This window comes from Rhinolophus hipposideros, assembly GCF_964194185.1.
Source record: "Rhinolophus hipposideros genome assembly, chromosome: 20".
Classification (NCBI taxonomy): domain Eukaryota; kingdom Metazoa; phylum Chordata; class Mammalia; order Chiroptera; family Rhinolophidae; genus Rhinolophus; species Rhinolophus hipposideros.
Genome location: NC_138066.1, coordinates 33,047,470 through 33,060,577, shown reverse-complemented (window position 1 = coordinate 33,060,577; position 13,108 = coordinate 33,047,470). Strand labels below are relative to the sequence as shown.

The 13,108-nt window shown below is 48.2% G+C and overlaps 1 protein-coding gene across 1 annotated transcript; it reads right to left on the bottom strand.

Annotated features, from left to right (window-relative positions):
- Positions 1-5,861: 5,861 nt before the first annotated feature.
- On the bottom strand, positions 5,862-7,305 carry HOXB1 (homeobox B1; the record flags this gene model as incomplete). Its single annotated transcript, XM_081027984.1, has 2 exons — positions 6,652-7,305; positions 5,862-6,190 (listed from the first exon to the last, which is right to left on the bottom strand). Exons 1-2 carry the CDS (start codon positions 7,226-7,228, stop codon positions 5,862-5,864), a joined length of 906 nt encoding a protein of 301 aa, XP_080884110.1. The 5' UTR covers positions 7,229-7,305.
- Between the last annotated feature and the right edge of the window lie 5,803 nt (positions 7,306-13,108).

The following is a 13,108-nucleotide window of genomic DNA, read 5'->3' as shown; positions in this document are numbered from 1 at the left end:
ATAACATGCAGATAGATACATGGCCCTTCGGAGTCCTGGATCACCTCCCCAACCCAACAGTTCCATTTTAGCCAATCTCCATGCACCCCTTCCCCCAAAAGACAACCATTTGCTGAGTTGTCTCTCCTCTGAGAGGCCCGGGCTGCTGGTCTGGCAAGAGTGGAGAGACCAGGGCATGACCCCACGACCGGGACCCTTTCCCCGCCCTTCTGTCCTCAGCAATCCTCTGGACAGGCGGCTCCGCCAGGGCTGGGGGAATTGGGGGCTGCAAGCCATTGCAGGGCTGAACTTTCTTTGAACCAGGAGGGAAGGGGGTGGGGGCAACAGAGCAGAGCCAGCAGGAGCAGGCTGGGGAGAAGGCAAAGCTTCTGGGCAAACCTCTCTGGCTGAGTAAATATTGAGCTGCCTCATCTCCAAGGTGGGGGTTGAAATGGAGCTGTCAGGCCAGAGTAAACTGAAGGGAGCTTTGGGCCCCTAAGGAGCAGAGGGCGCATGCTTTGTGAGGCTCCCTCCCTCCGAGGTTCCCCTCCAGGCAGAAAAGGCTGCAGGGCTCAGAATTGTCTGGACCCAGGCCAGTAGTCTTGAGAGCTTGAAGGAAATGGACTAGGGTTGGGGTTGGGAGGGATGATTTTAATTAGCTCTAAGTAGGCCAGTAGCCTATATCCAACATGATGCTTCCCCACCCCCATCCCATCCTATCCCGGACCAAGTTTAACATTCCTTCTTACCTAAGTCTACTATCCTCAGAGGAAAGGATGAGTCAAGCTACAGTGGGATAATTCAACTTATATTAAAAACTGGGAAAGTAGGCCCAAAGAGGTTAAGTGACTTACAGAGGACACACAACAGACCCTTGGGAGAGGAAACTCTGGTCTCCCGGCTTTCTTCCCTAAAGTATCCAATTATTTCCCAAAGAAGAGAATGACAATGGACAAGGGCCAATAGGTCTGTCTTTGAGCTGAAGTCTATAGCGATTTCAGCCTCTCAGTTTTCCCAGATATGGACATTCAATATTTTGTATTTCCAACTCCTGTCCCACCCAGGATTCACTCTGATTATATAAAACATTTAGAGAGCCAGGTAAATAGCAAAAGCTGAAGCATCTGAAATACTGTGGTTGAGTCATGCAAAGGTCATGCAAGGAAGTCCTTAGAACCGGGACTGAACCATTAGAAAAAAATCTGGCACAACTGCAGGGGGCGCCAATCTCATAGACCACATGAGAATGTGCTGCAGAGTTACGCAATGAGGCTGCCATGCCAAGACCATGTCTCATTATGATACTGTCCTTACTGTAAACCAGTATTCTGGGGGACTACGCTGAACCCTTTCGTTCATAATTATTTTATTCCCTAGCAACAAGTTCCATGGTTATGGTACCAGGTAGGTCTGTGGGTGCAGTGCAGGAGGACCAAGTCTCCCATCATACCAAGACCAAGAACAACTCAGTGTAAGAGAGTAATAGAAAAATGCCTTATGTGAATATATAAAACAGAAAAATCTCTCCTGAACCCAGGCAGGCAGTATTGTAAGCATTTCTCATATATCTCATTTATTCTTCAACATGTTCCATTTTATATCTGAGAAATGGAAGCACAGGGAAACTGAGTAACTGACATAAACTCATCCAGCTAATAAAAGAAGACCACATTGAAAATTAAGTCTCAACCGGGCCCATTCAAGATGTTCTCAGCTGCTAAGAAGGGAATCCCTTATACCTGTCATTAACCCCCTAACCTGTCTCTAGTTCCATACACCTATCAGGATTCAAACAAGAGATGAGTGTGAGAAGTGAAAGTGTGTACACTTCAAAGGGTCAAGATGTGCCCTGGAATAGATTAGGGACTATAGAAAGGGGAGAGGACATGTCCCTTTTAATAATGGTAATTATTACTATAGATCATTTTTATTTATCACGGACTGCTCCATGCATTTTACACACATTTAATCACTTCAACCCCATGAAATAAGTACTGTTATGATCCCCATTTTGTAGATAATGAAAGTGGGCAAGCCCAAGGCCACAAGGCTCTGCGAGGCAGGGGTGGAAGGATTTGAACCCAGGTATTCTGGACATCTCCCCAACTCCCCCACCTTCCTCTCAGGCCCATCTGGATGTCTCTCATCTCAGTCATCTAGAGGTGCCCCCAGCTTCCCCATCTGCACCCTCTTCCACTCCCCATCCCACCAACTTCCTTCCAGCAGCCCAGTGGTACTGATGCAAGGAATGTTCATAACAAAGAAACCAACTTTAAAAGTAAGGAGAATTTCAGGGGATTTTAGTTCTCTTTTTTTTGTCTTTCTTGTCCAGATCAAAGGGCCTCACATTGGGAGAACAAATGCTGAAGAAAAAGGCAAATGAAAGAGGAAAAGTTCACACTTGGGGACAAGAAACAGATGGTGCAGAGGGTTAGGTGGAATGGAGGCTTGACTGCTCCCGCCCCCAAAAAAAAACCGTGGGGGAGGGGCCAGGAGATGCTCCTCAGAAACCTTGACAAACTTTCAACCATACCTGAGAAGGATTCTCCCTCCCATGAAGACTCAAGACAAATAATCTCTCTTAAGATTTTTGCTTTCAAAACAGGAGATTTTCTCGAGATCTGGTAGATGATGGAGATGTAGGAGTGAAGGACTTCCAAATTTTACAGAAAGTGCGCTTTCAGATCCCCTGGCAAATGTAATTCCCTTTACCCCCTCAAGGGCTGTGAAAAACCACCTATCTGAAAAGCATGGAGGAGTCTATAAGTGGAAGAGCCAGCATCTATTCTGGAAAGTTTAACAAAGACCATCAACTTAATTGAATTACTGCAAAATGTGTTTTTGTTTGTTTGTTTGACCATCTCCATTGTTGTTTATGATAGGGAAATACACAGTGATCTTTTTTTTTCTCCAAATAAGTGCCTTCTGTGTAGACCAGTCTGGGGCCTCAGATTCAAAGTGGGATTTTTGGAGAGGACAAAGTGGGAAAAGGGTCAATAGCTTCGGATCTAAGGAGGTGGAAAGCTCACATTTATTGGGGATTATTTTGATCCTGTGCCTCTGTTAACAGAGTTGATTTGTACCTCACCATTCCCAGCCAGAATCTGATGGTTCCTTCTGCTATGACCAAAAATCAAAGGGGCAGCCTTCCTCTTTCTTCCTGTCCCCTCCATCATGCCTCCCTCTCCCTGGACCTGTCAGCCCAAGTCTGAGGCCAAGCTCCACCATCCTTGTGGTCCTGCTCTAATCACTGCTCCTCCCTGCTTTCCTGCCCAGTGGCCCAAAGTTGCAGGATCCACAAATACCCCAACCAAAAGGCTCTACTGGCTTACACTGAATGGCTCCAAGCGATGGGAGTTTTGTTTCCATGGACACTTACTCTGTCCCCTCTGTCAAAGTGACCCCTTTGGGGAAGCCAACCTTGGTGGTAATTTCAATTAAATACAGAAAATCAGTCAATAGATATTTTAAAGACAGAAGGCAAGACAGCAGCCTCTGAGAGAGCTGAGCTTCCTCTTGCAACACACTCCCTCTCCAGCTGGACTGTACAATTATTGATAACATTGCCTCTCCTATAATGGCACCAATTTCATTAGGAAACAAATGATGAGTTTCTTACATACTCTTAGTCCTTTTTACCACCTCGCTTCCTTTGAAAGGTCAAGAATTAAGATGGGGTGGATAAGCGTCCCCCTTGGTCCCACTGCCTCCCACCAACTGTCCTGGCTCCAGGGCATTTGGGCTCCCCGGTAACCTGAATCAATGAAGCAGGACCCAGAGCCCGCAGGTTTGTGTCATCTCGACGGCGCTGAGGGGCGAGTGAGTGATGGGAGTTTTTTGGCCGTCATGGAGCTTCCTGGGCCCCGGTTCTACCCCACCCCAACCCCCACCCCTGCCTCCGCTAACCAAAGGTTTGTCAGTGGGACTGCCAGGGGACAATAGCTGCCCCTGCAGGTGCGTTGTTGGCTTGTTTGGAAAGCCCAAGGGCGCTTTGAGGTAAAAAGGTCAGCGCTGGTTTTGAATTTACCTCTGCCTCCTCGGCCCACCCCCATGTCCCCCAGTCCTCCAACCTGCCCTCCTTAGGGTCTCTTACCCCTACTCCTGCACCCACCCTTATGCCACTGGCTCCTTTCACAGCCGCCTCCTTCATCTGGTCCAGGGCCTAAGACCCAGGGTGTTCACCTTGAGCTCGGGTGCACGGCACTGAGCCTAGATGGCATTTTGGAGGCAGCTGGCTTTGGCCGGCACTGAGCCTAGATGGCATTTTGGAGGCAGCTGGCTTTGGCCGAGTGCCCCAGTCACTCTGGCTTCTGACATCCGGGTGTCCCAAATGGGTGGAAAGGCTCTGGGTTGTAGGTAACACTTCCTCTGACCTTCTCTGAGCAAGAATTGGCAGAGAGGAAGACATTACACAGCCTACCCACATGCTTCACTCTTTCAGCAAATATTTACTGAGCCTTTACTCTATACCAGGCCTTGAGCTAAGTGTGGGGGTGAGGGGTTAAGGAATAGGGTAAGGGCCCCTTGCCTTCTGTTACACCTCCTACTCTTTTTACACCCTTTTCTGTTTTCTCCAAAAGAAATCCCGTTTCTCTCCTTTCCTGCCTTTCTCTCAGGACCCTCTCCCAACTCTTTCTTCCCCACTGCATTTTTCCTCCATCTCTGTCCTGGTTCCTCCAACAACCAGAAAACTGATGTCTGTCAAACATGGAGGTCTGGGGCCCAGTTCTGCTTTGGATCCACTCAGTTCTTTCCAGGCCCAGCGTTGACCAAGTCTGTCCTTCCCTCTCTCCTGGGCTCTTGGAATATGAGGCCTCCTCTACCCTGAGGTGGAGGAGCAAAAGTAGGCAGGAAGAAGGAAAAAAGAAACAGAGTTTATTGAAATGAGGTAGTTGGAAGTACAGAGAGAACCCAGCTTGCTTAGGGCTCTGGTTTCCAGAAACTCGGATGGTGTCTCCACTGTCTCCAAGGTTCAGAGAAATGCTTGCTGCTGCTAGGAGCTCTCACTGCACCTGGGCCTCCCTGGGCTGCCCTGGTGGCAGAGGTGGAGATGGGGAGGAGGGCCCTGGGTTTTCCAGGAGACAATAAATAGAGGAGGAACTAGTGGGGCTGTGCCTGCGCCTTCCTGGTAGAGGCTTGCTGGGGGCAGGCCTCACACAACATTCCACAACATTCCAGAAGTCTTCGAAGCACCAAGTTCCAAAACACTTTGGGCTTAGAAATGAGGTCACTGGTGAGAGGAGGCAGATCTCAGAAAGCAACCTCTGAAGGCTGCGTTAGTGCAATACAAATGTGCGGGAGGGGGTTAATAAGGTTAGATTGGGAGGGGTGCTTTTTGGTCTGTCCCAAGGCAGCTGGTGCTATTGTAAGGTCTGTGGTGACTGGAGAGATTAAGCATTGGTGACATGCCTATATCAAATACTTCCCACACGAGAAACTTCAAGGCCTTCTCTGTGTCTCAGGCCTAGAAGGGGAAGTTAAAATATGAGTGAGTGCATGAGGAGCGCCCTCACAGCTCAAAGGCACTGAAATGAACAAACCGAAGTTGGAAGGGCAAGCAGAATCCAGGAGGATGCGGCTTGGTCCCACCCGCGGGCTGATCCCCAGATCAAAGGAGGAAGGAAGCCCTTCCGTCCACATTGACAGGTTCTGCGTCTCCCACGCCTCTGGTCAGGTAGGGTCCCCAGCCATCAGCACCCCGCCCAGACCGGAGAAGAGTGTTTCCCCATTCCCCCCCTCCCCAAAGGCAGCTCTAAGCTGGCGCCCCAGCCGTGGTGAGGATCGCCCAGCAGTAAAGCCCAGGCCGGGGACGGGGAGAGTGGAGGAGAGCGCTGGACTGCGGCACCGAGGGACCCGGAGCCCAGTCGGTGGGGAGGTTGAGCTCAGGAGGTGACGGAGCTGGGCGAGGCCTCCGGGGAGGTGCATGTCGACTGGTCAGAGGCTTCTCCGGATGCCTCCTTAGGACAGCCTGGAGGGGCTGGAGGCACCCGGCCGCCCTCCCGCTCACGTTTCTTCTGCTTCATGCGCCGGTTCTGGAACCAAATCTTGACCTGCGTTTCGTTGAGCTCCAGGGTGGCAGCGATCTCCACCCTCCTGGCCCGGCTGAGGTACTTGTTGAAATGGAACTCCTTCTCCAGCTCGGTCAACTGCCGCGTGGTGAAGTTGGTGCGGAGGCCGCCGGGCGCTCCCAAGCCGAGCTCGGACACCTTAGCTAGGGGCGGGGCGGAGAAGAGCCACGTCAGTTATCTCACCTCTTTCTCTTTCCCCTCCCCTCCTCCGGGGCCAGCTCTGTAGCCCTATTTACCATTCTGTCCAACTTCAGCTCTCAAAGTTCCCACGGATCACCACGCACCCCCACACACACACACACAAGATGATCTCCAAATGGAGAGCATCCTCCCCCACATTTCCATTCCCCCACCTCCAGGCACACCAGGTCCTGGGCCAGTACTGGGCACACAGATCAGGAAGCGAGGGTGTGTGTGTAGACTTACTCTTAAGAGTAATCCAGCACTCACTGGATGGGGAGAACCCACCTGGCCTGAAATGGGGTGGAGTGCTCTTACCTGCCTCTACCAGAGCATCTCAGCCTGGGCCCAGGACACCTCAGTACAGGAGCAGCAGAGCCGCTTTGGGCCCCCCAGAGAGGGGGTGGCCACGCCTGAGCCCTACCTGTCTTGGGTGGGTTCCTCTTAACCTTCATCCAGTCGAAGGTCGGTGCAGTGGAGGTGCTGGGTTCTGATGGGCAGGGCGATTCCCTGTCCTCGGAGAGGAGGTCAGCGTAGGCCGAGGCAAAGCTCGCCGTCTGCTCGTTCCCGTAAGCGGGCTGTGGCAGAGGATACGGCCCCGAGCCAGCTCCACCGGTTCCATAGCCGTCGGGCAAGCCCCCTAGCTGGGCCCCATAACTCGAAGTATGAAAATAGCCTCCATCTCCTTCTGGTTGGCCCAGAGGGTAATACTGAGAAGGCCCATAGCTTGAGCTGCAGGCTGCTGGGGCATACCCCGAAGTCGCGGAACTGGAGAACGGTACCCCCAGTGCCGAAGGCGGCTGCTGGACAGGATAGCCTGAATTCTGCTGGAGTGCGGGGCTGGGCAGCCCCCCGCCATAGCGGGTCTCGCCCGCGTAGCTGTCAACTGCGGGAGCCGAGCTAGGAGGAAAGGAAGTAGGGGCGCCGTGGGCGCTGTAGACGCTGGGTCCCCGGTTACAGAGTGGGTACTCTAAGAAGGAGTTCATCCTATTATAGTCCATGCGTGAAGGCCGCAGGAGGGTCGGCCCGTTTGGGGGAGACACCCTCTTGCCCTACAACCTTTCGGCAGTATGTCACAGCGCTGAAGCCTGAATCCATGGCCCGGCCCAGCTCGCCTGGGCTAGCGCGCTCCCCCAAGAAGGGGGTAGGGAGTGGGGGTGGAGGGGTGCATGTGATCTCTCCCAGGCCAATGGGCGCAGCGGGCCAGAGTTTGGCAGCCCCAGCGCCCATCCATCACCCCCCAAGCATTAGCATGACAAAGACACTTCAATCACCCGCAGCCCATCCATCTGAGAGCGACGTGGAAGCGTCAAAAACATCTTTCTTCAAAGACTTTTGCAAAGAAGGGACCAGAGGGAGAGGGGGAAAAGTTAGAGGAATATTCAAGACTTTTCTCCCCTCCCAATCCCGCCAGGCCTTCAATAGGCTCCTGGGTTATTAGATTTGGACAAATTCAACCCAGCTGCCCCTCACTTTTCCCACCCCCCAAAGGACTCTTACCCCCAAGGCTGTAGATGGGGAGATAGGGAATCTAACCTCCTTACTTTGCCCAGAACTCCCACTCCCAGTTTCTCCCAATTTGTCTTGGGATAATGGGCTAGGACAGCTGGGTGAGGTATGTTATCTTGGACCAAATGGATGACTGTGAAGGAAGAGGGTGCAAAAACACCTAAGGGTGTGAGGCAGAGTCTAGAATCTAGAGGACGAATTCATTAAGTGGGGGGTGGGAAGCTGGCATTTCAGGGAGAAAGACAGGACAGATATGTGAAGGGAGGATGAGAAACGCCCTGTTTCTCTCTTCATCTCTCTGCATAAATGCTCTCTCCTCATTCACACATCCATTTCTCTCCCTCAGCCTCTCTTTATATTCCCTCTGTCTCAATCCATCTCTCCGTTCGTCCATCTCTCTCCATATTTATATTCGTTCCCTACCTATCCATCAACTCATCTCTCGAGATGTATTTATCCTCTCTCTAGCCATCCATAGCTGTAGCTGGTTTGCTCACTCAGACTCAAATAACCTCCTGTATCTCTCCAGAGAGCCACAATGAGCACCAGGCTAGGTGATGTTTACAGATGACGAGGAGGGAATTCTTATTCTTTTTCTGAAGTGTTTAAAACTAGTGTAGATTCTGTATTCCTTGGTTCCTTCCTTCACCTCCCTCCGTCTCTTCCCCACACACACCCCCCCCCCCCCGAAAGCATCTCAAGCCTCAAATCTGTAAACTTAATACCAATTACATCTTAAAGACTACTCAAATTTTCAATGAATTTTCTAGAATAGATCAAGGGAGCTTGCTCAGAGAATAAGATATTCAGTGAATAAGACTTCCGTCCTGAGGCTTAAGAGTGGACTGTCACCCCTTTCTGTTTTTATGTGTCTGTTGCGCCAGGGTTGGGGGAAGAGAGAATAGGAAGTGCTTCCTTCACTCTCTTCAGACAGGGATGGGACTGGAAGAGAAGCTCTTAGGTAGAGCCCATTGATTCTCCTCCTCCAGACTCTGAGGACAAGAGCTTGGAGCAATCCAACACCCACGCTCATTTGTAACCTGTCAGGGTGTCTGCCTGGCCGGAGGCCTGGGGCTGGGGCTAGGGCAAGTCCAGGAGGGCAAGAGTTCAGGGAGGGAGCTCTATAAACAATTGAGCTCAGGAGGGGAAGAGAAACAGGTGGGACAGGTCCAGAGGGAAACCTCAAAACTTCCCCACCCCCTAAAGGGCAGGGTTAGTACTCATCCTTCTGCAAGTAACCTCAGAGTTGTCTCTCTGTGTCTTTTGTGTCTCCATCTTTCTGTTTTCCATTCCTCCTCATTTTGCCTGTCCTCTACAGTCACCTCTCCTGCTTTCTATCTTTATCACCAGAGTCACATTGTCTATCTCTTCTCTTAAGGACTGTGAGCCTCCCTTAGCCTCGAACCAAGAGAGAGCTCGGTGCATTTCACAGGACTCCTGCCCCTTTCCCTTCTCACATGTTACTTTGCTTCAGACCCTGCTTCAGGCCAGGACTATTTAGGGGGAGAGCAACCAACTGGTAACTTCTTTAAGAGAGATACAATAGGGGAGGGTGAAAAAATGTTCACTGCCAAAGGGATGAGGGCAGACAAAGGAAAGAACTGAGATGGGAGGCAGGGGTGGCCTGCAGAGGAATTGAAGAGAAAGGGGTGTTGAGGTGAGAGCCAGCTACTTGTTTCCTCTTTTTGGGTCTGTAGATGCTCCTAGCTTTTTCCTCTCACTTCAAGATGTTCTCCACAGAGGTCTTTGGAGAAGAAGGATGTAGGGAACTAGGGTTTTTCTTCTAACCCCAAATCTGAACTAGGCCTATATCTGAGCTAAGCCTGGCTGCCCTGTTTCTGAGAGATCTGAGACTTGGCTTTCTACATTTCCCTCACACCAGAGAGAACCTACCCACCTCATCCCTTGCCCTCTTAATTATGAGAAAAATTTGAGGTCTAAAAGAGGAAGTAAATTGCAAGTTAGTTTAATAAAAGACCAGAAATCAGTCTGAGAGCTAGGGAAACGCAGTCTCCTTAGTAACAGTTGAAGTCACCAGTAGTCCATTATTACTGACAAGAAGAAAAGGGGTGGGGCTAAAGTGCCTCAAGTTACATTGTCAGTGATTGTTTTGGTTCAGTTCTCCAAAGTCACTAAAATCTCCAATTCATCCCTGAGTCTTACTACACTCCCTTGTGTAGCAGAACAATTAAAACTTTTTCCAAAATTCCTGCTGGCTCTCCCAACCCCAGCAGAAAGGACTATGAGAAAACGCAACTTGGCTCCCTATGTTCCCAAGTCTCTTCCTTTAAAGAAGCTTTGCTAGACTCTGGCCTGAGGAGAAAGTTTGTAGATCCTGGGTTCCTTGCTAAGCCCACAGCTGAGTGAAAAACAAAATAAACAAAGAGAAGTAATCCACCTCTGGAAAAATCAATGGACTATAGGATTTTCTGGTTGACCAAATTAAATTCACCAAGGAAGGTCTGGATGGACCCAATACCAAAGTGAAATAAAGTTGATTTCCTCTTTGATATAATCTACTTAGACATATAGGAGAGAAAGGAGACCATAAGAATGTTTAGAATTGACATTTTCTTGGAGAGATGCTAGACTTATCACACTAAGAATGTAGTCAGGGGAACCATTCTAACCAAAATGGGGATGTGTTAGAAGTGTACACCTTATTGTGGTCTTTTCTGTGAAGTAATCTATTTTAGCTGGGAGTTGGCAGTAGCAATCTGAACAGTTCTTTCCTTAGGCTCTTAAGTATCTCTCTGCCTACTTTCCCCAGCCCAGATATTGGAGGCCACGCCCAAGACAAATGGTTGGAACTTCAGAATTAAGAGGATATTCAGGGTTATAATTTTTTCCTCTATAAGAGAGAGGGTTGTTTTTGTTTGTTTGTTTTTTTAGTAGGGCGCAGCTCACAGTGGCCCATATGGGGATCAAACCAGCAACCTTGGTGTTATTAGCACCATGCTCTAACCAACTGAGCTAACCAGCCACCCCAAGAGAGGGTTTTTTGTTGCTGTTTGTGGGAGGATGGAATTTTAATTCAGTGGTGCTTCTTTTAATGCAAGCGAATTAAATTGTCACAAATCTGGTTGAGGACCGTAGACTGTGGGTGGTACATACTGCAATGGGAAGACTACTTAGTTTGGCAGACAGAATACTTGGGTTCAAATCCTTGCTTGATCAATTCTTAGTATTATGACCTTGGACAAGTTTCCTGGTTTTTCTGAGTCTCAGTCTCAGAGAAGAAGAATGGGTTTAATACTTACTTCACTGCATTGTTAGTGGAATTAAAGTAAACAAGAAAATATAAACCATAGAGAACTCTATAAACGTATGATATTAACATTACATGCATATTCTGAAATAGTATGAGTCAATCTTCTGTTTTTTAATATAGCTAGCATATTAAAATATGGAAATATGTGATAGGAAAATAGCATATGTGCTATATTTTCACATAACATATCACCATATATTATACAATACGTACTTTATCCTATGCAAATTTCACTGAGAATTGAGAAGGTTGGCCCTGCTTAGGCAAAGGATTTTCTTCTAAGCTGAAGTTTTTTGAAAACTAGAGCCTAACATATAATATATAAAGAACCCAAATGATTAAAATTGCAGCGCAAATATTTGAGGTTGGATATTAACAAGAACTTCCTGATCTTTCAAATATTTAGGAAAAGTTTTCCAGGGAGGTGTTGTCTCTTCTCCCTTGAGGGATTTACCTTAGAAACTGTCCTTCCTGGGAGGTTGGGGTTGAACCTGACTTCTGTGATCTAGGTAGATCAACAGGATGTAAACTTTTATTTGGAGTGAAAGGTGAGTCAGACGGTTGGAATCTTTCTAAATGGAAAGATTAGCATGACATGAAAAACTGAAATAATTTCCTACTAAATTGGGTTTATTCAACTGTAGTACTTGTAGCCAAAATATCCACTTTGGAAATTTTATCGACCACAGATCAAGCTGAATTTGTATCTGAATGACGGTCCATACTGTGATTTTTTCTATGATGCTTGGGAATTAGAGAAGGTTTTAGGAAGGTTCTTTCACTGTTGACTCTCTCCTTAGAAGAGGAAGCAGTTTGTTAGATTTCCTTCAGGCACTAAATATCTGCCTCACTACTGAGTGCATAGAGAGGATGGGGGTGGGCGACAAGACGGAAGAGCAGAGCTGGGCTAGAGAGGTCAGTGGAGGATTGGGGCCACACCAACCATGGCAGGTAGAAGGGATTATGTGGGGCCCCAGAGACCACTTTCTGCAAACTGAGGAAATGTTTTTAACTAGAGCACATTTCAGCAAGATGTACAGTGGAGCCGTTGAGTGTTTGTCATAGACTTAGGGGATAGGTAGGCAGGGGAATTTAGCAGGGCTATTTAGGGAAACCCAGAATTTGTACCAATGCTCTGATGCCCCATCAGTCAGACAAAACCTAAAGTAATCTTGTCCAGTATACCATGTCAAAGAAGAAGTTTAGTGCCTGTTTTCATATAAAATATCCTACTCTTTTGTAAACAAGAGTAAACATAACCAAATGTTGGAGAAGGTGGCAGAGGATGAAAGCCAGAAAGAAAATGACTAGGACACTTCTTAATATTTATATTTATTGAATATTTGGCACCTGGCACACAGTACTGCATCCAGTTACATGTTTGCTGAAAAGATTTCTCTCCTCACTCGTTTAAATGATGGATGGGGGCACAATTTTGGTGTAAAGACACAGATTGAAATTTGTTAAAATGGCTCTACCAGATACTTGGGAGGTGGACAATTGTGAAACATCAAGAGTCATGGCACCAGCCACAATAAATATTTAATACATTGTGAAGGCTAACAAATATACTTTTGACATATCTTGATGCAGAGGACACTAGAGGCATTTAATTCTTCCATTTATTTTACAGATGGAGAAACTGAGGTCTGGAAAGGGGAAGGGACTTGCCCAGGCATGAGTTACATTTTTTTTAATGACTTAGGGTTATCGTGATTGCAAATAATTCCTCAATCTAATGGTTTTTTGCTTTCACTATAATATTAATGAGCCATTCTTCTTAAAAGAATGACTCACTAAGATCAGGGCAGACTGACCAGCAGCTTTCGTGATGGCACTGAAACCTTCCCACTCCAACCACAGTCAATTTATATCCAGTCTGTGCTACAGGCCACTCACAGTTGGTCCTGACCCAATCAGGATGAGATAAGTGAGTGTAGCCACCTGGCACTGCCCTCTAACTTGCCATCACTGGGGGACCTGCTGGCTTATCTGGGAACCCCTCCTCTTCTCCTTCCTTCTGCATAGCCAGCCAGGAAAACGCAGGCTAAAGAGGATGACCTCAGAGATGACACAAGGAAAAAGCTAATTTGGAACAGTG